At 39.6% G+C, this 24,397-nt stretch overlaps 2 protein-coding genes across 5 annotated transcripts; one reads left to right on the plus strand and one right to left on the minus strand.

Annotated features, from left to right (window-relative positions):
- Positions 1 to 3,721: 3,721 nt before the first annotated feature.
- pdzd11 (PDZ domain containing 11) lies at positions 3,722 to 10,079 on the plus strand. Of its 3 annotated transcripts, none has more exons than XM_056274581.1 (6): positions 3,722 to 3,754; positions 4,208 to 4,311; positions 5,058 to 5,198; positions 5,373 to 5,471; positions 8,465 to 8,525; positions 8,693 to 10,079. In XM_056274581.1, exons 2-6 carry the CDS (start codon positions 4,219 to 4,221, stop codon positions 8,725 to 8,727), a joined length of 429 nt encoding a protein of 142 aa, XP_056130556.1. In that variant the 5' UTR covers positions 3,722 to 3,754; positions 4,208 to 4,218; the 3' UTR covers positions 8,728 to 10,079. The 3 variants fall into 3 exon arrangements, with proteins under 3 accessions (XP_056130556.1, XP_056130564.1, XP_056130549.1); XM_056274589.1 differs by having other exon boundaries at positions 3,729 to 3,754; positions 4,194 to 4,311; XM_056274574.1 differs by lacking the exon at positions 3,722 to 3,754 and adding an exon at positions 3,793 to 3,863 and having other exon boundaries at positions 4,194 to 4,311.
- An 83-nt stretch (positions 10,080 to 10,162) lies between these two features.
- On the minus strand, positions 10,163 to 23,384 carry stard14 (START domain containing 14). Of its 2 annotated transcripts, none has more exons than XM_056274554.1 (6): positions 22,960 to 23,384; positions 22,671 to 22,818; positions 21,884 to 21,987; positions 21,380 to 21,497; positions 21,198 to 21,250; positions 10,163 to 11,646 (listed from the first exon to the last, which is right to left on the minus strand). In XM_056274554.1, the coding sequence occupies exons 1-6, from the start codon at positions 23,140 to 23,142 to the stop codon at positions 11,440 to 11,442; spliced, it is 813 nt and encodes a 270-aa protein (XP_056130529.1). In that variant the 5' UTR covers positions 23,143 to 23,384; the 3' UTR covers positions 10,163 to 11,439. The 2 variants fall into 2 exon arrangements, with proteins under 2 accessions (XP_056130529.1, XP_056130537.1); XM_056274562.1 differs by having other exon boundaries at positions 22,671 to 22,813; positions 22,960 to 23,065.
- Positions 23,385 to 24,397: the final 1,013 nt, after the last annotated feature.

Consider the following 24,397-nt stretch of genomic DNA (forward strand, 5'->3'; position numbering starts at 1 on the left):
TGGAACAAATCACCTTTATGGGAACGTGTTTGGACAGGTCTGTACATTTGGTGGTGGGTAAAGAGATGCAATATGAGACTTGTAACGCCACTGTAACGACACATGCACCGGGATATTTTCCGTCTGAGGTGTCTGTTGATTCAGTAATGGAAGTTGTAAAAGTCTAAAGATAGTGAGGCTCGCTTGATAAAGCATTCAAGGAAGAAAGGAGTATATATTCTTTTTCTTTTCGAATGAGAAAAACCTATTTCGAAAACACGCTGTTTTACAGTTAACCTCTGTGCCTAATTTGACCATTTTGTGTGTGCATACCGATATGCAAAAACAGGACACCACTTTTAGCCTTAAATCCGTAATTTCCTTCTAATATTGTCGAAAAAAGTGTGAGAAGATAATGTACCACAGTATTTGACAGACAGACAGAATACAGATAGATAGATAGAAAATTTAGTTGAGATTGCTTACCTATCTATCTAGCTATCAAATTATCTATCTATCTATCTATCTATCTATCTATCTATCTATCTATCTATCTAAATATCTATCTATCTATCTATCTATCTATCTATCTATCTATCTATCTATCTATCTATCTATCTATCTATCTATCTATCTCCTCTCATCAACTAAACTATCAACTACCATATCCTGTTGTGGTTCTACATGTGTACCTGCTAAAAGCAAAACCCTAGGGATCCATTAAACGAATGACAGCGACAGGATAAAAAATAAATGTGTACTTCCTCCTACTCCTTTCCGAACATGTAACACAGAATCTGATGCATACGGAGATTTGTTCGCCGAGTTTGATTTGCGGATTTGTTGACCACTTCAGATTATTGGCAATGGTTTATCTATTTACATGTTCGAAATAAATAGTCGGTCATCATCATCATCATCGATCAATACTGGCTTACCTTAACACACAGCCGGCAGCCGCACTTGTTCGAACCGGTTCACTACTTTTCTGCGCCTACAGGTTAAAGAAAACACGACTCTCTCGGATCCACTCCGCTGTCACTGAACAGACCTGTCCGTGGACTGAATATGAATGGTCCCCGTGTGAACTGGCGCGAACACAAGGGGTGTCGCTAGCCAGGCGAGGGGGAGGCGGGTGTCAAAACGGTGAAACCCACTCGGGCAGATTAGAGAGGCAGAATTAAGGAAGGGATACTGTCACCTTCTTGACTCCCGCGCCGGGAAAGCCCACAAATGTTTGCCTGCGTGACAATTGAATGGTGTCTCCAAAGGTGATCGAGTTAAATGCGGCGATCCCTGTTTCATCAAGTAACATATGCGAATGGCTCATCTGTTTTGGGAGCTGTTTTAATGTGTTATTGAAACAGTTTCAACAGCATTGCCTAATCTAATCAAAACTTTACAGACGGCGTAGTTTTTCCTCGTTGCTTTGGCCGGAGCTAAATTATCCTCAGATCATTACTGCCATAATAGGCTTGCCCAACATACCGGGACCTTGAATTTTTAAACCTATAGGATCCTTGGTAAGAAACTCAAAGTTCAAACAGAACATTTTCAGTAATCTTGATTCATGACAACAGCTCAATCACACCCTTTTGGCAAATAGTTTAAATCGCAGATATCATCATCATCATGTTGCTTTCGCTTTTACTTTGCTCTCCTTTATTGTCCACTTATGACTAATTGAAGTAAATGACACAGCATAACATATAGCATTGGGTTTCATGAAAACAATCCGACTGAAACAAATCATCTTCATGGGAACGTGTTTGGACAGGTCTGTACATTTGGTGGTAGGCAAAGGATTTAATATGAGGCTTGTAACACCACTGTAAAAATTAAATGAAAATTTAAATTAAAAAGACGAAATTAAAAAGATGAAGTGCTATACCATTTCATCGTCTTTTAATGTGTCGGTAGTGTTAAATTCAAAATTGTGTTTATCCTATAAATAATAACTATGTGCACTTTAAATGAACTCTGGCTTGACTTGACTTATTTCGACATTTTTTAAACTGCACTGCACTCCTCAGGAACACCACCAGGTCGCGTCGTAAAGCGGACCAAAACGAGTCAACGTGCAGAAGCTGGGCGTGGCTAAAGCTCGTGAAGTAGCTCCGCGGCTTCGAGCGTCACAACGTCTGGGAAATGGAAATGGCGAATTTTGAATTTAGAAGCGGGAGAGCCTCAGAGAAGAGAAAGAAAGATAAAGTAGATTCATCGAGTCATAGTGAGAGTGAACATGAAAAAAAGGAGCCTACATGGTTGGAACGAAGATTCAGGGTTTGAAAGAAGGTGCTGAATGTGAAGAAGCACAATGGTGGAGGATGGGTTGAGGATGACGTGGGCGACGTTAAACTGCATCGACATAAAGCGATTCGGCTTGATAGTCGTCAAATTCACAGATGGAAAACGCCTTTAAAATCGTATGTTGTGTGGGAAATAAACCCAGTGTTACGTTTTCCGCCCAGCAAGAAAGCGCCAATAAAATGTGTCGTTGATGGCGCTTTAAGCAGAGTGGATGCAAGGAGATTTAAAGAGAGGTGACTGATAGCTATAGAATAAATAGGTTTGACGTAGTTAATGAAATGTACGAGACTAAATCTGTTATGATACAGTTTCATTTGGAGTACTTCCCTGATAGAGTGTTCGTTCTTGGACCAAGTGTCATACCAAGTAAGGTAGTATGTTCCTAAACCTTTGCGGGACCAAATTAGTTGGAAATTTAGTCATAGCTTATTTGTATGTAGGAGGAGTGATTTTACCTACTACTACTACTACTACTTTCGGCTGCTCCCGTTAGGGGTCGCCACAGCAGATCATCCATTTCCATTTCTTCCTGTCTTCTGCGTCTTCCTCTGTCACACCAGCCACCTGCATGTCTTCCCTCACCACATCCATAAACCTCCTCTTTGGCCTTCCTCTTCTCCTCTTCCCTGGCAGCTCCATATTCAGCATCCTTCTCCCAATATACTCAGCATCTCTCCTCCACACATGTCCAAGCCATCTCAATCTTGCCTCTCTTGCTTTGTCTCCAAACCGTCCAACCTGAGCGGTCCCTCTAATATAATCGTTCCTAATCCTGTCCTTCTTCGTTACTCCCAGTGAAAATCTTAGCATCTTCAACTCTGCCACCTCCAGCTCCGCCTCCTGTCTTTTCGTCAGTGCCAATGTCTCCAAACCATATAACATAGCTAAATTTTTAGGAGGAGTGATTTTACCACATATGATAAATGTGGGGAGAATGAGTGTGAAGGAAACTGAAAAAGATCCAGTGTCTTCTCTGCAAAGGGAATTATGCAGTACGGGAGGTTTAAATGTCCAAATAGGTTAAGAGATACAGAACTAAACAAGAAGTAGGTAAGAAATATGACGTTAGACAAGAAGCTAAGGAGGACAAGTCAGTCAAAAAGCATGTTGAGATTTGCTTTTGTAAATCAGATGATTTTATTTAATTTTTTTGGCCTTTTTGGCAATGGTAATTATCTATTGCTGGAGTAGAAAGAATATCTGAGAGAACTGACATATTGTAGATCCAGCAAGGGGATTTCTAGGTGTTGGGGGGAGTTTCTGGAGAAGGTGTGAGAGAGGCTTTTAGCCCCTCTCAGACTGAGAAATAGAAGTTATAGCACGGTGGGAGGGCTTTATTTTATTTGGTCGTTTGAGATTTTAGTTTAAATCCAGTAGATGGCGGTAATGCAATGTTTAAGATAACAACCGCCACTAAAAACCAAGCAGAAGAAGAAGAAGAAGAAGAAGCTTCACAAAGTCTCCGGTGAGATTGTTGCGTTCAATTAGCTGTCGTTTTTCTTTCTTTTTTCCCCAGGGAAGAATATATGAAATACATAAATGGATGCTGTACATTCTATTCATCAGCTCAAATGGTAACACATTTAACGCGATCGAATAACGACCATTAACTAAAAGGCGTAAGCTATCACGGCTCTGTCAAGCAGTATTTACGGTTGCTAGCATGTTGTCAATGCAAGTGTCCACCATTAAACCACTCCCTCTTCTTTAGCATTATTTTTAATGTCGCTAAAAAAATCTGCCTTTTGAATGCACATCTGATGAGCTTGACTGTATTTCTGAGATTTTACTGCGATATTAACTGGTTTATTCATCCGTTGTCAGCCTATTCAGCCTGTCAACGGCACTATGCTGAAAGTAGCTAGCTTGTTGGATTAAACCTTGTGTGGCTCATTGTAATGCAGTCTTCTCCACAAAGATTTTGTTGCCATGGACCAGAAGATCCCATATGATGACTACCAGCTCCCAGTGGTTTTTCTCCCTTCTTATGAGAGCCCGCCAGCATGGATACCTCAACAAGAGGTCCGAGTTTCAAGAGACTGTCACAGCAGACACCTGCTTATTGTTGTAGAAAATGTTTAGATTAAAGGCCCTCCTGTGTTTTGCCAAAACTCTTATGATTCAGAGGGTTTTTGTTGTTGTTGTTTCAGTGAATTTCCCAGTATAACATTTCCAGCTGCATATGATTTTGACAAATTAATAATGGAAATATATGTAAATGTCTCCAGCAGCAGAACTGCATTGTGCATCACAAATTTATATATTTATACGTTACTTTCATTTTGAACCATTATGCAAACTGCACAGTGGTTGGGTTTGATTACATTCCTGATCCAGTTAATTAAAATACCCAGAATAGGATATCCTTAAGGCTGCAAACCAGTGATACAATCATGTGCCATGGAGAGCCACGTGTAAATGGGTATTTTTAAAAAAAATACCAAACCCACACTACGCCGTCTTATTACACTAATTAGCATACCTTTAACAAGAGAGTGGAGGAGTAATTAATGAAATCTGCTGGTTCAGTTGTGGGTAATTATGGAAGCCCGTATACACATGTTCTCCATGGCACGTGGTTAAGTAACACTGCTGTAAACACTTCACTCACAGATGGAGATTGAATGGATATTAGACAACTCTAGGGTGTGATTAGGAAGACTCAAAATCTGCATTGATGGTGCCCATTCCTAAGCTCTGAGAGCCAGGGTAGAAAACATGGTGGTTTGTTTTAACTATAGCTAACATTTTCTCTCCACCTCATGTAGCGGGTCCACCATCCTGACTACAACAATGAACTCACCCAGTTCCTTCCGCGTACCATCGTATTGAAGAAACCTCCAGGGGCTCAGCTTGGCTTCAACATTCGAGGGGGCAAGGCCTCTCAGCTAGGAATCTTCATATCAAAGGTAATGAGATTATCTCTGTCGACATCTTTTACACTAAAAATGAATCATTCCGTTTCCATTTGGAAAATTGAAAAAATTTTGATTTCCAATATGCGATTAGAATGCTTTTGTTGCATGTATACATTTTATTTTATGTGTGCGTACCTGTAAATGCACATGTGTTTGTGTTGACAGGTGGTCCCAGACTCTGATGCTCACAGGGCAGGGCTACAGGAGGGGGACCAGGTGCTTTCTGTGAATGATGTGGACTTCCAAGACATAGAACACTCAAGGGTTAGTCAAATTGTTCTTAAAGGGGCTTTGTTGCCATATCCAACTGAGCTCTCACCTCTTTCATTCAGTGTGAATAACTGACAAATCAAATCAAAGCAAACAAGACAAATTCAAATAGAAACGTCATGAATACCCATCATATATGCTGATATCAGCCATTTCATACACCTTCAGTAGATATCAATGTGCTGTGATGGCTTCATAGTTTGCTGAGGACTGCGAGTGTGAGGCATGTCTTTGGTGGCGAGGGATCAAACAACAGATGGCTATTTCATTTTATATTCTGTTTAAAGTGGCAATCTGGAAGATTCCAGTTGTATTTTCTTTTACCATATACATCCTATGTCACCACAGACATGTTTGTATTTCTTCATATTAAAATCCTTTGCATTTGTAGTTAATATGGAGAAATACAAACGTGTGTCTCTGGCGATATTCTCACCAAAAATCCCAAGCATTGTAAAGGTAGCAACGCATTTATGTCACACAGCAGTAGTTGGTTCACTGGAGAGAACAGGTGGAACCAGATGCTCTGTTTTCCAGTGTTGTGGCCAAACTAGATAGCGGATATTAAATTAGTCGTGGGAAGTGTCTGCTGAAAAAGAACACAGCCAGAATCTTACTGCGAATCTTGCCACTTTAACAAATATTTAAGTGAGAATCTTCAAGATTGCCACTTTGAACTACAATTATGTAACCGGTTAACTGACTAGTCTAGGAAAATAAAGCAACTAAACTTAAGTAATTTAAGTGAGTTTTAGGGGGTTGCGTGCATGCATATTTGTTCAGTGATGTTGGCTAATGTATAGGCCTTTATAAACAAGGTTGTATTTGCAAAATGTAAAAGGGGGATAAATGAGGTGAGGCATTATTCAGAATGAATATATGAAATGTATTCAATCGCTGAAACATTTTGCTGATATTCCGCTTAAAACAGTTTAAAAGGTAATTAAAATAGTTTATTATTTGTGTAGCCTACCAGTTATTTAGTTACAGTTACAGACAGAAAACTGACTACTTGCCCTATAGGCCTTAAAATGTTAACAAAGCACATCCTAATGCTTCCTGCCAGTGTGCTGTTTGAGATTCCAGAAGGAGTTCTGGCTCACAACTGACTCACTTCATTCTCTTTCTACATCCTGCTCATCAGTTGTTTTCTTGATTTTTAAATTTTTTTTTATCTTGCACTTGTAAGAATGATTAGATTCGATTTCTCAAAATTAGTATGCTTAAAACATGTTTATTATTCTATCATGAATGACAGCTGTAGAAGTCACAACTTTTCACCAAAAAAGTATATTTCTTCAAGTACATTTGACACTGTTCAGTACATTTCTGAATGTTTAAACAGCTAGTCAGTTAACCCCTTCCCTTCCTAGATCAAACCAACAACTAAAGCAAATTCAGCAAGCCTGACTCCTGTGTTTTTGAATGGAGAAATCTGAGGAGTATTATACTTCAGGAAAGCTGAACTATTACACATAGACCATAATATTCTCTTCCCTGAGTATTTGTGAAATTAGAAGGATTCTGTAGGCTAATTTTCAGATGAAAACTGCCATATACCCATATGGATTTGTGAGCACACAAACTCACATGAAATTCTAGACTATGTTTATAAACTCACTGATATTTTTTTGGTAAACCATGACTTTTTGCTCCCTCTAGTGGTCCACCCCTTTGAATTTTGATCTCATCTTTATATGTATTATAGCAACAAATATGAAAAAAGATAGAAATCCTCCCCCTGATAACAAGAACATAAAATCCCCAATCAGCTTGATGGATGCTGTTTTGTCCTTGACATTGGTCCTTTGATTGACCTGGGCAAGAAAAAATATAATTTCTCTAGAGGAGTTAATAATGAATCACAAACAAAAACCCCAACCAAAGATTGTTTTGTTTTTTTCCCCCAAGAGAGTACTGACGGATTGGTCTGGGACAACTTTTCAACTGTAGTTTTTTTTGGGGGGGGGGGTTGTTTTAACCCTTTCAGACTAAGCGTTCATCCATTCCAATGGACATCCATTTTCTCTGGTGTTTCTGTTAATTTGACACCAGCTCAGTGCTGAGGGTTAACTCATTAGATATTGGTCATCTAATTGATTTAACAGTTGATAAAATTGATTTTTATATACGGAACGTACAGCTCTGGAGGTCACTGAACTTTTGGTCAATGGAAATTTCTCAGATATCCAGTTTTTCCAGGAGCAAAGTGTCTGTTGCAAAATATAAATGAGTGTTGAAATTTCATGTGGGATAAAGTTCATCAGTGAAGGAAGTGGTTGGTATATAAGAAGTGGTTGGTTCATCAGTGAAAGAAGTGGTTGGTTTATAACTTGATAATACTCAGCTCCGCTCCTTGGAGCTCCCAGTACATACAGTACATCCCAATACATTCACACAATCACACTTTGTGAGATCACCATTTCTCAGTATATACTGCTGGCCACTGAATTGTAAGGGCAAGCTGGATTTCTATTCTCAAGGCGTCCCCCAATGTCTAGTCAGGGAGTTCTTACCTGACTCAACGGGCAAACCTAATTGACTGCCTTGCAGAACAGAAAACCATTGCTACTGGGGGTCCTGAGTACCAGAGTTGGGAGCCATTGTCATAACCAACGATGATTTTCATAACGTAAAAAGGAAATGTGATGTAATATTATGTAGTATGGTGTGAACGTAAAACTTTTTTTTTTTAAGTAGCCTCACTTTGCCCCTTGAAATACATGAGAAATATCGTCATCCATATTATGTTATTACAGATTCATGTCGTGTGGTCCGGTTCCCTTGAAATAACTAAAAAAAAAACAAAAAAAAAACATTAAATATTGACACTTTGCTGATATGGCCTTTGGAAGTGACATCAGAAATAACTGTTAAAGACTTAATATAATTATTTTTTATATGCCTTCATTCATAGTAATATTCAAAATAGGATGGCAGTGTGATGTTGGTTTTTGCTTCTGATATTATTTTTTCTACCTGTTTAGGCTGTAGAAATCTTGAAGACTGCTCGAGAAATTCTGATGAGGGTGCGCTTCTTTCCTTATAGTAAGTTCAGCAAGCTCCAGTAAGCTAAGCTAATGAACTGTCTGATCCCAGTGCATGCATTGATCATTAAGGCCGACTGCGGTGGATGAAGTTACCGTCACACAGGCTGGAGATTGAGACATACACTTTGATTTTAATTGCCTTTTGGGTGTGTTTTTTCTTGTCAGACTACCAGAGACAGAAGGAAAGGACTGTGCACTAGGTGGCAGCAGATCACCTAGAGGGGGAGCAAGTGAGCATCAGTTGGACTGATGTCCTTGGCGGATAGATGCATTACGTCATCGTCCTCGTCCTCCCACAGACTCCAGCCTCCATCCTGTCTCAGTGCCAGGATGAGTGGCCCGTGACGAACACATCCATTCATAGTTCCACCTGCTAGGACAGCACCTCAAATACTGACAGTTTTCTCTCCAACCCAAACAGCCAAGCATTCTTTCTTCTAATCCAATCCTGGACAGATGTTATCCAAACAAGCAGCACTCACTGTTTACTCTGCCTGCTGCAATCTGTTCTGACAGCCTCTTGACAATCAGAAATTTACATTGCCGATGGATTTTTGATATACTCTCAAAAAGGTTATATCTTAATGAGTAGGATGTATAGCATTAATACACAATATGGTTGCATAGCATATAGATTATATATTATATATAAGATTATATCCTAACAGTTTCTGGATTAACCACTTTCTATATTCATTCAGTTTTATTTCAACCTTGACCAGAGGTTTTCACTCACTTTGATTGCCAGTTGCCATGATTTTCCAAAAATTTGTGTTGGTGATATTACTGCGGAGACATATTGAGCATGTTTTGTGGACCATGTGGTACAAGGATGACAGGATCTCAGTGTTAGGTAGCGGTGCAAGATATACTGTAAGAATATAAAAATCACTGTGCAGATACACCTTCAACTCTTGCTGTATGAAACTAAACAGAACGTGTAGGTATTTTTCATTGACCATCATTCATGTCCCACAATTGCGGTGTTACTGCAAAAAAGTAAATGACATATTTAGAATGTTGAATATTTCACATTAGGTTACTAATATGTATGTACTGCTTTGTGGTGCAGTTATGATATTGCGTTCAATGTGCCAAATCCATTATAATGAGGATAAAGTCTTCCACTCTGTTCTTCCAGTGACCCTGACAAGTGGGACGATCCTAATGTCAGCAGTGTTGTACAGTATACTGTGTCATGTCATGTTAACATGTAATTTCATGTTACTACAGTATCTTCATACCCAGTAGGTTCTCTTGTCTGAAGTGATCAGAGGTCATGATAAAGGCGCTTTTTCCAGATGAGCTGTCTGACCTTGTTCCATAGTGAATGTGATCTTGTCAAACACAAAATTAAACTGTTTCTCAACGTTCATCAGTGAAACCGCAATATTAACTGGAATCTAAAGAGAAACAGGACAATTTTACAATCCCAGTGTGCTTATGTAAGAGTTTTTCTAAGAGTTTGAACCCGAGATTGTCTTGTCACTGCTGAAGACGTCAAGTAAGATGGGCCGGTTTGCTCCGGAGAGGCTCAACTTGTTGTTCCACTTTCTGCTTGGGTTTCTGTTTAGAGTGGCTGTCTTCTAAGTAAAATACAGTGATTACAGAGGCATGTAGACCATGTGGTATTTATTTAAAAAAAAAAAGCCAACGCTTTAGAGCTCGGCTTGCTGGATTTCATTTCAAGGTTTCTGCTACCGTCATACAACTTCATCTGAGTTATCAGTAACGTAAATTACAATCCTTCAGGTAAAGAAACATTCAACGTCGATGAACTATGTAGATGCGATATGTATCATGACTCAAAATTTTCATTCACTTATAAGTGATCCTATTTTAAGTGCCCTTCATATTCAAGGTCCATATAACTAAATATAACCAATTCCCTTACATTTCTGATTGCACATGTCAATAAATAGAAAAATCAATATGGAGACCTTCAGGGACAATCTTAACCGTGTTTCCCATGGAAGCAGAGCAATAATCATGGTTGCTAATCACGATTCAAGTTAATACCATTAACGGTAAGCAGTAAAACCAGTCCATATCCAAGTTTATCCATATTAAACAAAAATATGTACTTTGCTTTAGCTGTCAACTTGATGAAAAGGTCCAGTGCTACTGTGCAGACCAAAAACAGGTGTCCCCCTTCAAATCTTTGTGGTTAAGGGTCCTTTTTACAGCGAAACCAAATGTGTGAATAAACGTAATCATATTTAAATTGTTAGTCAATACGATCTTTTTTTCTAAATTAACCAAAATAGTCAAAAAAGGCTAGCTTCATGCAACAACAGCTAACTCAAAATGTTTTACAAGCTGTTAAAAAAAAGTGTAAATAAAAATCTGTTCACTGTCAAAATACTTCCATCAACCGCAACACAAATCTTCCCTTACATTCATATTCACCTTTTAACAGTTAATTAGCATGTAGATGCAAACAACCATGCATTACTTCATTAGGCAACTTCATTCACAAAGTATTATCTTTTACTGAAGCAACAAAAAGGTACTTCTCTAAATGCACAAGCGTCTAACTATAACACAGCCAAGCCCTAATATTTCCATACGTGTGCATTGCATTTATTAAGTAAAACTGCAAGGCACTGAACTGAAGAGACTTTTATCTTGGTTCAGGGTAGGTTGATCAGATAGGGAAATTGCTGCGCTAATTTTCATTTGGTTAAAAACAGCTGTAAACACTTCATTCCTTTGCTCATCCCAAAAGGCACATTGATGAAGAAAACCCAGAGAAATATTAAGTATTTTGGGTACAGAGACGAGTGAAAAGATTATCGAAGAGCCCCAGAGAGACAGTCATCGGACTTCACCATCGAGTCTCATAGAGTTTGTGCAAGTGCATCGTCTGGTCCCTCTCATGGCCAAACGTCAGCTCCCCTTTACTGATTTGTTCAGTTGCTATCCTCGTTCTCCTGAGCGTCCACAATCGAACTCTCATCCACGTTTTCAAGAGAGTCTGCCCTCTGCAGTGACAGCTCAGCTGGGTCCATCATCGGCAAGGTGCTCTGTTCTGGATATAGCCAGGGCTTGTGATCTGGGGAGTTCTGCTGTTTCCACTGAGGGTAGTTCTGACACGCTTTGTGTACAGATTTCATCACCTGGAAGGAATAGGCCAACAAGGGAAAGGCGTCACAGAGGTCTGAAATGAATAAATAGAATCCTGCAACACCTGTTCATCCAGTCAACAAATCTGGAGCTGGTTATGCATATCACGTATGAGACTGCTTCTCTGACAATGCACATAACTGTCAGTGTACCTCAGCAGGTAATGCTAAAACCATGGGCGTTGCTAGACCCCTATTACTGGGGCACAAGCACATGCATGGGGCATATTGATATGCTGTACCCCAGTAAAATCTCATGTTCGAGTTTTAACAAGCTGCTATATTTGGCAGTGGGGTAATTTACATTGATAACAATGGGAAAAGAATGGATCCCCCCCCCCGAATCCACAATATCAAAGCAATGCAGTTTAACCAAAAATACAAACTGAAGCGTGGTGCGCACACAGCAATCCGTATATCGGTGTGCGAAACAAGATTGAGGAATGCTAACACGATAGGAATAAAGTATGTTTTTAAATAATACCAGTGATCTTATATTGATTTCGATTTGACTCAAACATTATTGATTCCTGTAGATGGACATCAGAAAATTCTTTGAATGTAGCAGAGTCAGGGAAGCAGTAAGGAGAGTTGAGACAGAGAGAGGGGGTAAGACCTGGCAGTAGTTGGTGATAAACAAGCTAGCTAGCTAATCTACTTGCAGGTAAAAGCTTGAATGTTTATTTGAGTTTGGGGAGGCAGTAGTTGATCAGATTCCTTTTTTTTTTGGATGTTGCACCAGAGAAAGAGGAGCAGAGTGCAGGAGGAGGAGCAGAGACAGAGCAAGATGAACAGTTTGGGCAAAGCGAGAGAGACGGGCAAGACAGTAGACAAATGTTTCTCCGTACCCTAGTACACTTGCGTATACACTCCGATACAGTAGGTGGCGGTATGCGCCTAGTTGGTTTGCAATCCGCCAATAAACACTTTTTTTTAAACATTTTATTGAACAAAACATATAAACAAGAAAAGATTACATCACAATAGGACAAAAAGTAGTTACAAAAATATAACTTATTTCAAAATTAAAATTTACATATCCATAAAAAAAAGAAAAGAAAAGACAAAATAAAAAAGCTCGAGATACAGGATTTAAGTTAAATTATATTCTTCACATAGTCTTCTGGTTTTGCTGGCTTTAGGATTCATACATTCTTTTAAAGATTCTAAATAGGATGAAAGAAGTGCTTTGAATACACTAATGTTTGGACGCTGGTGTGCAAATTTGGTACAATGAATATGAAATTTAGCAAATATTAATAGAAGGTTGATAATATACATTTTTTCTGAACTTATTTCCTCATTTTGTGACAGACCAAATAAAACATGTTGGATGTCCAGTTTACAAGAAGAGTCAGTTTTGTTATTTATGAGATTATTTAGATCAATCCAAAAAACATGAGAGTAGGTACAATCCCAAAATAAATGACATATGGTTTCATCCACATTGCCACAAAAGGAACAGAGTGTGTCAATATTAATCTCGTATTTTACAAGAAGGGACTTGACTGGATAACATCTGTGAAGCAGTTTAAATGTAACTTCTCGTACCTTATTTGTAATACAATATTTTCGTGATAAAATCCAAGTATTCCTCCAATCTATGTCACTATAAATATTATTCCAGTAGAAAATGGCTGCAGGTTTAGAAACAATGTCTCTCTGAATAATATTTCTAACGCATTGATTAGTGGCTTTATCACTTAATAAAGGACACAAGTTACCAATATATATGTCATCAGGAGTTAAACCTGGAATAGTACAACTTTTACCTTTAGGAGCAGACAACAATAACCTTCTAACTCCATCTGGTATTGCATCAAATACAATAGAATATTCTCTTGGTGTAACAGGGAAACCATATACAGAAAGAAATTCTTCATAAGTGAAAAGCTGACCATTGTCATTCAGTAATTGACTAACAAGTAAAATTTTATTATCAACCCATCTCTTAATATATAAAGATTTGTTCTTAAACCTAATATCTTGATTGTTCCAAATGAAATATTTATGGGGAGAAAAATTGTGTGAGTACATCATTGACCAGGATAACAAAAGTTGACTATGAAAGTTGGACAGTTTATCAGTAATTTATAAATATTGTAATTGCACCTTAAGAGAAAATGCATTCCTCCAAGTAAATTAAATATATGGGCAGTAATAAAATTCCAGATTGAGTTGGGATTTTTTAAGAAAGTTTGATCCATTTGACTTTAAAAGAAGAGTTTAAGGAGGTGAAGTCTAAAGAATGAATCTCACCAGAACATAACTTATTTATCATGACATTCTTCTTAATATAATGTATTCTTTTTTTCCAGATAAATTCAAATAATATTCCGTCAATTTTAGTGCATATGTCTTTTGAGACATCAAGTGCCATAGCTGCATATATAAGTCTGGAGAGGCCTTCAACTTTAGCTACCAAGGATCTTCCAGTAATAGACAAATCTCTTTGAAGCCAAAGGTTAAACCTCTGTTGGACTGAAGCTATAAGTGGATTAAAATTTTTAGATAGTCTAGAGCTTTGGTCTTTTTCAATTATAATACCAAGATATTTAACCTTATGCTTCACAGGGATCCCAGAAATAATAGTATCTGTGTAACTATTAACAGGAAGAAGCTCACATTTTGAAATGTTCAGTTTAAGGCCGGAGGCCATTGAGAAAGAGTTAATGACTTTGATTGCTTTATTAACTTGAAATTTATCCTTTAAAAAAAGTGTTGTATCATCTGCAAGTTGAGTGATAGACAGTGTTCTGCCAACAATAGAGAGACCCAATACATCACTGTTTTTGAAATGAATGGAGAGTAATTGCATAGGAAGAAGGAAGAGATATGCCGAGATCGGACAACCTTGACGGATTCCACGATTTAAGTTAAATCTTTTAGTAGTGCCATATGGGAGTTTGATTGAACTATTTGCACCTGCATATAACGTTTTGACAGATTTTTTAAACATATTCCCAAAACCAAAAATGTCAAGTGCTTTAAATATGAATTTGTGTTCAATGGAATCAAAAGCTTTATAAAAATCTAAAAAAAGAATGAAGCTGTTATCGGTAATTAATTCTGAATGATCCAAGATATCAATCACCAGTCTTATGTTGTTTGTTATATGTCTACCAGTCATGAAACCAGACTGTGTTTCATCAATAATGTCATTAAGTGTACTTTTCAATTTTTTAGCCAAACACATAGCAATTATCTTGTAGTCATTGTTCAAGAGTGAAATAGGTCTCCAATTATCTAACAACAAATAGTCTTTTTGCGGTTTGGGAATCAAAGTGATCAACCCCTGAGACAATGAAGGAGGGAGCTTTTCATTAGCAATGCTTTCTATATATACTTTATGTAAAAAGCGTGATAAGTCCTTGGAGAAACATTTATATAACTCTGAGGTTAATCTGTCATTCCCAGGACTCTTATTGAGTTTCATTTTTTTAATAGCATCCTCAACATCCAATGTTGTGATGGGGGCATCACACAAATCTTTATTAGCATTGCTGATGCTCTCAATATTACCTAAAGAGTTGAAGAAACTTTCCATGTCATTTGTTGACAGTTTAGACTTATATAAGTCTTTATAAAATAGTTCACATGTCTCAGAAATCTTTTTAGGGTCTTGTGTGATGACACCACCTGAACAGAGTTTGGTCATGCTGCAAAGTGTATTATGTTGTTTCTCTAATTTGAAGAAATAGCTGGAGTTTTGCTCTCTCTCCTCAAGCCATCTCCTCCTAGAGCACACAAAGGCTCCTTTTGCCTATATATAGATTATCTAATTTTAATTGTAGAATTTGAAGTCTGTTCTTGTTATCCTCTGATAAAATTTGAAGTGGCTGTGATGATAAAGCAATAATTTCAGAGATCATTTCTGATTCTTCTTTTTTTCTGTTTTTAACTATTTCAGCTCCTCTTTTCATTATAAGGGACCTTAATTCAAGTTTCATGAACTCCCAATTTTTGCCATACATATTTTCAGCACATGCCCTATCCCAGCATTCATCTATTTTTATTTTAATCTCCTTTACCAAAGATTCATTCAATAAAAGAGAATTATTTAATTTCCAATATGAGTTGACTCTTTTAGTTTGATGACTAGTAGACATATACAGCTCCAAAAAGATAGTTTTATGATCCGTCAAGGGTGTTGGTAACATTTTAACTGAAGAGACATGTTCAGATAATGGATCAGAAATCAACCAATAGTCAATACGAGACTGTAATGACCCTGACCTGTTCTTCCACGTAAATTCTTTAACTGTAGGATTCTTATACCTCCAAATATCAATCAGATCTCTTTCATTTATAAAATCTAACAAATAACTATTATTTGTATTACTTTTATTTGGCCATCTATCTAACATACCATTAATTGAATGATTCCAGTCTCCCCCGAATATGATCTTCAGATCTGCAAATTTACTTATTATAGAATCAATTTTTGCATTTACTGAATGCATTAAGGTAATATTCTCCTGTTTGTTGTTATAACCATAAACGTTTCCCAATAAAAATACCTGGTCATTAAATGAAATAACCAACAAAATAAAGTGACCGTTTGGATCTGTCTGTGAAGAGATAACTTTCCCTTTAAACTTGTGTTTCAAAGTCAGAGTTCCTGCTGAGTGGTTTGTGCCGTGAGACATCCACAAGTCCTCTCCCCGTTGGGATTTCCAGAATCTAATGTCATTAGGTTCAGAATGAGATTCTTGTATCAAACAAAAATCAGTACTCAGGCTTTTAGCATATAATAGCAGTGCTTTCCTTTTGGTATTGTCCCTTAATCCTCGAGCATTAAAAGAAACAAAAGATAAAGATGAAATTTTGAGTGTAACTAACTTTTCACCTTGAGAAAAAGTGTGTAAATTACAGAGAGAACAGAACTACTCTGTCATTACATAATAAGTGTTTTTAGCAGCAACAGCATATTGTATATTTAGAAAACGAATAAGGAAAAATAACTCCTGAGTCATATTAGCTTACATGATGAAAGGCACTTCAGTGAATCTCCTTTCTGTTCACAAACGCACGGGCTCCCACGAAGTATGCAGTCTTCCCCTCCTTTCGTGCTTTCTCAACCTGCGGCCACAATAGGCTGCGCCTCTCTCGGTCCTCGGGAGAAAGGTCTTCCTTAAAGCGCAGCTTCCTGGGCGGCGTCAAATAGTCGGATCGTTTCGCCGTCTTCCAGATAATGTCTCGAAAATGCCTCATAGTGAATTGAATGATTACTACACGGGGTAGTGGTGCCGCTGAAGACTCACGTCTTTGCCCAAGCCTGTGCACTGAGTCGAGTACATCCGGGAATTTCTCTTGGTGGTCAGGAGCCATGTTTTGGCAGATTTCAATGACCTTTCTGCGAACGTCTTCTCCGTCTTCCTCAGTTAGCCCGTGAAGTCGCAGGTTCCATCTTCGTTTGTATCGTGACAGCTCCAGCACCTTGCTTTCCAAATTTTGGATTTTTTCCTCTGCTTTACTCACTCTCGCTTCGGTGTGCGTCAACTTTCCTTTCAGCTCCTTGAGATCTTAAGAAATAAAGTTAACAGTAACCTGCAGGTCACTGATACTTTTCCCAATGCTACTAGCTCCTTGCTCTTTGATAGCCATCTTGAGCGTAGCAATGATGTTTTCTGCGGCGTCGGTTTCCATGTTTTGTCTCGCCAAAATGTTTGGATGGAGAAGAACTGGGAGTCGTAATTTTTCTCTTATCTGAGCCCAGATTTTTTGCCATCATATGTGGCTTCAATTTTTTATCCTGAAAGTTCGTTTTGTTGCTTTTAAAAAAGTTTTCAAGACAGAGCGGGTTCTGCAGTAGACCGAACACTACGCCGCCATCTTGGCTCCCCCATCCGCCAATAAACACAAAAAAGAATATAAACTCATACTTGCGTCATCAACTACGCGATATTTGTTTCATGTTTATTGTAGAAAAGCGCGCCAGTCGCAAGATCCCAAGCGCATACAATGCAGTCGACCTTCGCACTATGCCTATTATTGATATTGTGATTACTGACCCTTTCGCGTCCATGTTTTTTTTATTTTTTTATTTGAATTTTACCAATTTTTCTCCCCAGTTGTATATGGCCAATTACCCCGCTCGTTCTTTCTTTCTCTTCTTTTTTTTGGGCCATCCCGGTCGCTGCTCCACCCCCTCTCTGCCGAGCCGGGGGGCGCCCCGACCGACCAGAGGAGGCGCTAGTGCAGCGACCAGGACAAATACCCACATCCGACTTCCCACCCACAGACACGGCCAATTGTGTCTATAGGGACGCCCAACCAAGCCGGAGGTAACACGGGGATTAGTTATGGCATCACATAGCAGTTCACTTTCGTGTTTTGGTACAGTAGTTTTCACACCTGATGTGAACCATACCAGAGTACACATGAACCGTACTTGAGGACCCAGGCCTGGATGCGAGTACACTTGACCCCAAAGCCCAGTTCGTTTGATTAGTGTGAACCCTGTACCATACCCGGGCGGGCACGGTTTGAAAACATGGTCTCGGGGTACAATTCGCATCAGGTGTGAAACTACTTTACCGGCACACATTCATCACATTTGTGATGAGATAATTGAGTGTTGTGGTCAAGAGGCAACAGTAACTATTGTCAGTGAATTAAAAGATGCAGGAATATTTTCAATTATGGCGGATGAAGCCAGAGATGGAAACACTGAGCAGTTGGCTATATGAGTCTGTTATATCACTGAAGTAGAGTAAAGGAGTGTTTGCTGGCCATGACAGAATTAAAAGAATTTGATGCAGAATGCATAACTGCTGCAATTGAAGAACAGCTGGCTCATACCAGCATCGAACACCTTAAGTGTGTTGCACAGGCTTATGATGATGCAGCAATAATGAGTGAAGCAGTTGGAGGTGTCCAAGCCAGATTTGAAATAAATCATCCACAGGCCATCTATGTGCACTACTATCCATATCAGCTTAACTTAGTACTGTGTCACACCTGTCAAGCAGTACCAGAAGCCAGGGATTTATAAAGAGTGTGTACTCATTTTTGTAAGCGTTTCGCTTGTAAACCATCACAAATTCAAAGACATTCAAAATCAGCTGGCGTTACAGCCATCTGAACATGCCAGTTGCGGTCTGTAAATGCCATCCTGGAGAATCTCTCTACAGTCCTTCAGTGCCTCTCCAGCATCAATAACTCCATGGCAGTAGGACTCAATGTTAAACTTTGTAAGTTGTTGTAAGTTTGTAACTTTGTAAGTAGATTCTCCACAGTACACCTGCTGATGATGTTCAAGACTTTTCTGTCTGTAACCGAGAGCCTGCACAAATATCTGCAAAGGGAAACAGTAGACCTTGCTAAAACTGCAGAGTAAAAAGGAGCTGTGTGTGGCACTCTAATGCGCACAGATGAGAAGGCTGCTAAGCTGTGAAAGAGCAAGGACCTTTTGTGTAGCAAATCAAACCCAGAGTCATGTGCTGCTACCAGACACAGGCAGAAGCAGAAACGCGTGGAAGTTTATGTAGTGGACTCTAGCTGTGGAGCAGTGAAAGACCTCGGTGATAGCAGCTGAAAGAAACCTGTTTCTACCTTGCCTTGACAGGATGGTTGCTGAGGTGGATCAACATTTTTCATCTCTTAACAGCCAAATTCTAAGATGTGATCAGGCCTGTAAAACTGGATCAGACAGCTCTCGCGCTGAGGAACACCACAGTGGTTTGGCAGACCATTACAACTTTGGTCTCAATTCTGAGGATGAGGACAATGACCACAATACCACGGTCACGTGAGTCCTACCGTGGATTTGAGGTCATTACCACCATCAGTGCAAAAAGTTACAGGAGTGCATATGGCTTGTGATATGAAAATAAACACAACAATAAATACAAACACAATAATCATTGTTTAGTTATCATGGACTGTCTTCCATTCTATGTTCAGGGGCTTCCGGAGAAACAAGACTTTTCAGTTGCTCATCACTTCAGCTTCATGAGCGAGGGGGATAGACTCCATTAAACACATGAGGGATTTTTTTTTGTGTGTGTCTGATTACTATCAATTATTTCTAGGCTCGAGTACTTGTGATAGCTACATAGCATATCGTTCAGTTGAATATATACACACAAACAATACACAGACGTAAAAGACAGACGCATAAACAGTTGGAGTTAAATTGTAATTGCAGGTGCTTATAGCAAACACACTTCTCTTATGTGGCAATGCCCATATACAGTTGACGCTAGTCACTAGACATTGTTTGATTCAACAATGGTGAAAAACCTAGTACTTTATTTTAAATGGTTGACTCAAGTCATGAAATGATTGGTTGAAATGTTCTTTGTTCTGAAATTGTTCTTATCAATTATTATTGTGGAATGCAGAAGCAATAAATGTAAAATAGTTTAATGACTTGAGTCAGCTTTTATTGTTATTTGCATATGCAGGGTATGACTTTTATACTTAAAACATGTTGAGAATGTTCATATTGTATTGTAGCGAATTCGGGGGGCAGTCTGGGAGTCGCCGCAGCCAGGACGCGAACCCGGGTCTCCCGTGCCACGGGCAACAACGTTAACCAGTCGACTAAAGGGTCCGACCCGTTAGCCAAGGGCTAGCGAGTCTATTTATCCGTGCACGTTACAGTATGTTGAAATAAATATTTTCGTAAAAGATTACTACTAGTCAAGATAAAAATGTAAAGATATTAGTTTCAGTTTCAGCGGCAGCAGTATGGCAGTGGCAGTAACAGTAACAGCGGGCTAAGCAAGGAAAGTTCATATAGCACATTTCATACACACAGCAGGCATTCAAGAAAAATGCCTGCTGAGTAATGGGGGGGCCTGTGCCCCAGTAAAGCTTCATGTCTAGCATTGCCCCTGGCAAAAACAAATCTAAATAAGGGGAATTGTGTCACAGAGTCAAACAAGCACCTTTCAAAAAAAATAACCTTCAAGCTATACTTTATTTCTTTAGTATTTACCCAAATCACATGGCTTCACCTTATGGCGGTCAAAGGGAGACCACCGTATCAACACCTTTTTTTTCCCCACCGAATGAATGTGAAGCCCTTTCAGATTTTGCAAGTGTGATTCAGGGCTATACAAATAAACTCGACTCCAGTTTTGTTTGCACAGAAAGCTGTTAATGATTTGCGAATAGGCCAAGGTTGCTGTACAACTGTGAATGCAGGTCTCAATCTCAGCTTCGCACACATAACGCCGATAGACTTTGGTCTCAATACTTCAGGCAGAAAGGTATGGAAACCTGGGGAACGGGTTCTACTGGGCGGGGGGGGAGGGAGGGGGGTGTTAGCGTGAACCGAAATGCTTCCTTATAAAGATCCTTAACAGGGCAGGATGACTCAGAATTTCTATGGCTACTGCTGTCATTTAAGAGACTTGAAACTCACACTGCTCACATAGTGATCACACTTTCCACAGTTTTCAAGACAGACATATATGCATGCACAAACAAACACCGGTTAATGCTTTTGACAACCTCTTTGCTGTCAACAACAAAAACATTAGGGTATTTAAACTGAAAGGAGCATGCTTTTTGACAGAAATGACATGACATACCTTGGGTGCCAAGACCTGAGACGCTTTGTTCACCACCCACTTTGGAAGAGAACCTGCAGCAAAGCGAAAATGAGCATGTGCACTGACACAGCAACAGCAACAACTTGGGATTTTCATTAAGAACGATTCTTAGATGGTCCTCAGTTTTATTTTAAGTGAAATATCATTGTTTGGTTTCAAACCTTTGGGGTCGGCTTGTGATAGGTACGTGAAGGTACAGCTATTTGGTCCAATGGGCTTGATCAAGTAGCCAGTTAGGATGGAGATGGCTCTCACAAGGTTGTTGCGAGGAGGGTGTTTCTATAATTAAACCAAAACAGCTTGTTTAAATTATAGGATGAACTTTAATTATTCAAAGGAATTGAATCAAGTGCAACTGGACTTGGTTATATATAAGTCCAGTTGCACTTGATTCAATTCCTGTGGATAACTATGACCTGGATGAATGAGAACGTTCACAGACAACTTTAATTATTATTTTTTACCATAGTTAGCCGAAAAGGCCTTTCAAACCCCGTACACGCTGAATATATCATCATTCAATGTAGACATGTAACATTGGCATCAGTGTGGATAAGGCAAATGTTTGGGGCTGTTGAAAATTATGTATTTTTTTTTCAGCAGATGCCATTGTATTTTTACAGTGGTCGATATTTGCCAGGGGCTGCAAGGAGGAGGTGACATACCGGGTGTTTGACCGAGTAGTTAACAATCACATAGTCTTCATCTGTCACCTGCCACGAACGCAGGGTCACCACATCTCTGTTCTTCAGTGGTTTGGGACAAATCCCTAGAAAACACAACTCAGAATGACTTGCCAGAAGACTTCCTGAAACAACTCATTTTCAACTGCCACAGTCACCTTAGACTCGGTGAGCAATGCCCCCCTTGTTTTAACTATCAATATACTGGAAAAACAAAAGTCCCACACCCCCAAGGGCCGCGTCAACTGCCATCGCAAATGTCTCGCTGTAATCAATATATTTTGCAACGTGACAAACATAATGTATACATAGACGGCTGAAGAAAAGGACTTCACCTGATGGTTCAATTTCTCATTTGAACCCTCACATCTCAAGGTTAGTCAAAATATGGGTTCGTTTTGTTACAGCATTAGCAAAAACCACACGACACATACCACTTCAAACAAACCTCTTCGGCAGCATAGGCAACATATACAGATGAAACATACGGTAGCTCTTCTACCCAGAATGTTTGAATTGTTCTTCAAGTAATAAATTCAGCTAATGCTGCAAATTTAGTCCAACAGCTATTACAACTCCCCCGACTTCCATAGAGGACAAGAAGATCTACATCTACAACATGAACCCCGCTTGAAATCCTGTATTTCCATTGCTACTGACTGCTGCGTCCACACATGCGCATTTGTGGCCGAGTAGTTCTTGACCTGCAGGTCTGTAGCGAGACGGGGGTAACGTGAGAGATACTAGATGTGAGAGATAGAGAGCTCACATGAGTAGTAGCCCACATCAGCATTGGCGGAGACACGGGCAATGTCAACACTCTCCAACATGGTGAGGTCCCACTTCTTACGGTACACTCCATCATGCAGGACGTCGTACATGGTAGCTGCTGACACGTCCTTTATTGTCATCCTGCACTAAGTAGACAAAAAGAGATAAACACACACACACACACACAAGATAAAATAGCCGAACTATGACTAAAAGCCAAGACAATTAGGAGTAATTATATGGGTTGTTTCTGAGAATGAAGTTGCGCCTTAGCAACGTCTACCCACCTTGATCTTGTGAACTTTAGGCACAGTTCTCTGTCCCTGGTTGGCTACCAGAGGGGGATCCTCGACCCACACTTGCGTTCCGTGTTTGTCATACTTGTTGCTCCAGTTATCCATTGTCACGCATTGTCTTCTAAAATCCGAGAACACGTCTCCATCGGGTAAAATACTCAAACGCCTAGACATCCTTTTATACCCCTGAGAGTCGATAAGTACTTGTTGAAATCTTTTTCTTTCTTTTTTTTTTAATTTAGGCGACGTGTCAAACAGCGACAAAACAAATCCCGTGTTCGGCTCTCTCGGCTCGGCCGACTTAAGAGAAAAGCGCTTCTAAACGTGAAAAACGATCCCCGTGTTTATATATAGCCGAAACGGTTGCCAATCAGGTTCCGCGGGATTTTTGCGCTGAATTTTTCCTGACCCATTCCTCCGGCTGACTTATGCGACTCGAGTCCTCCTCTAGCTTCAACTTCCGGATGTGTACACAGGTATGCGACGCGCAGGTGAGCCGGGGAAGAGAAACGTCCGTGAGAGAGATGGGCCTATGGAAGAATACTCACATTCAACTAGCGTCCAGTAAGGCACACGTGTGGATGCGACGATACCTGCTCGAGATGACTTTTATTATGTGTTACAGCTCCCCACGTGTAACCCCGACACTATAGAAATGTACCCAGGGGGATGATTCTTTCTCGATCGATCGATATTTTCTGCCCCGTCTTTTATATAGACACTGGCACAAACAGCAATAGTGAAGAATACTGATAGACCTGCCACTAGACGACATAGGCCTACATTCCCTGACCTAAAGTTACTATGTTGCTGTATGTTTTGAGACATCAGCATGTCCAGTCCCACGGATACATTACTCTGATGAAGGTGAGTTTAGAACTGGCACATCAGCAGAAGCTGTGGGACCGAGGTCGGCCTCTGACCCTGCTCATGAAACCCATCAAAAATGACATTAAGGCTACTTAAACATAAGCACATCTTATATTTCAAGATGTTTTCACGTGGACGGAATAACGTGGCTGCATGGTCTTTTGGTTTTGGGATCTCTCTTGTATACTGTGGCTGACAATGCTGGAAAGTCTAGTGCCTGGCACTTTAACACTTTGAACAAAAAGATACATTTTGTTGATCTGATCTGGATATGATTTTTCTTTTCATCCCCGTGTCATTCTTAGATAAAATACAAACGGGTCATGGATAATGATTTAGAAAAAAAAACTACCTACAATCACACACTTTTGAATTGTCAAATATACATCCATCCATCCATTAGCTGAACCGCTTATCCTGTTCTCAGGGTCGCAGGGATACTGGAGCCTATCCCAGCAGTCATTGGGCGGCAGGCGGGGAGACACCCTGGATAGGCCGCTAGGCCATCACAGGGCTGAGACAGACGGGTGAAATTGACCCCTACACTGAGGGGGTCTGA

Source organism: Lampris incognitus, chromosome 1, assembly GCF_029633865.1.
Source record: "Lampris incognitus isolate fLamInc1 chromosome 1, fLamInc1.hap2, whole genome shotgun sequence".
Taxonomy (NCBI): Eukaryota; Metazoa; Chordata; class Actinopteri; order Lampriformes; family Lampridae; genus Lampris; species Lampris incognitus.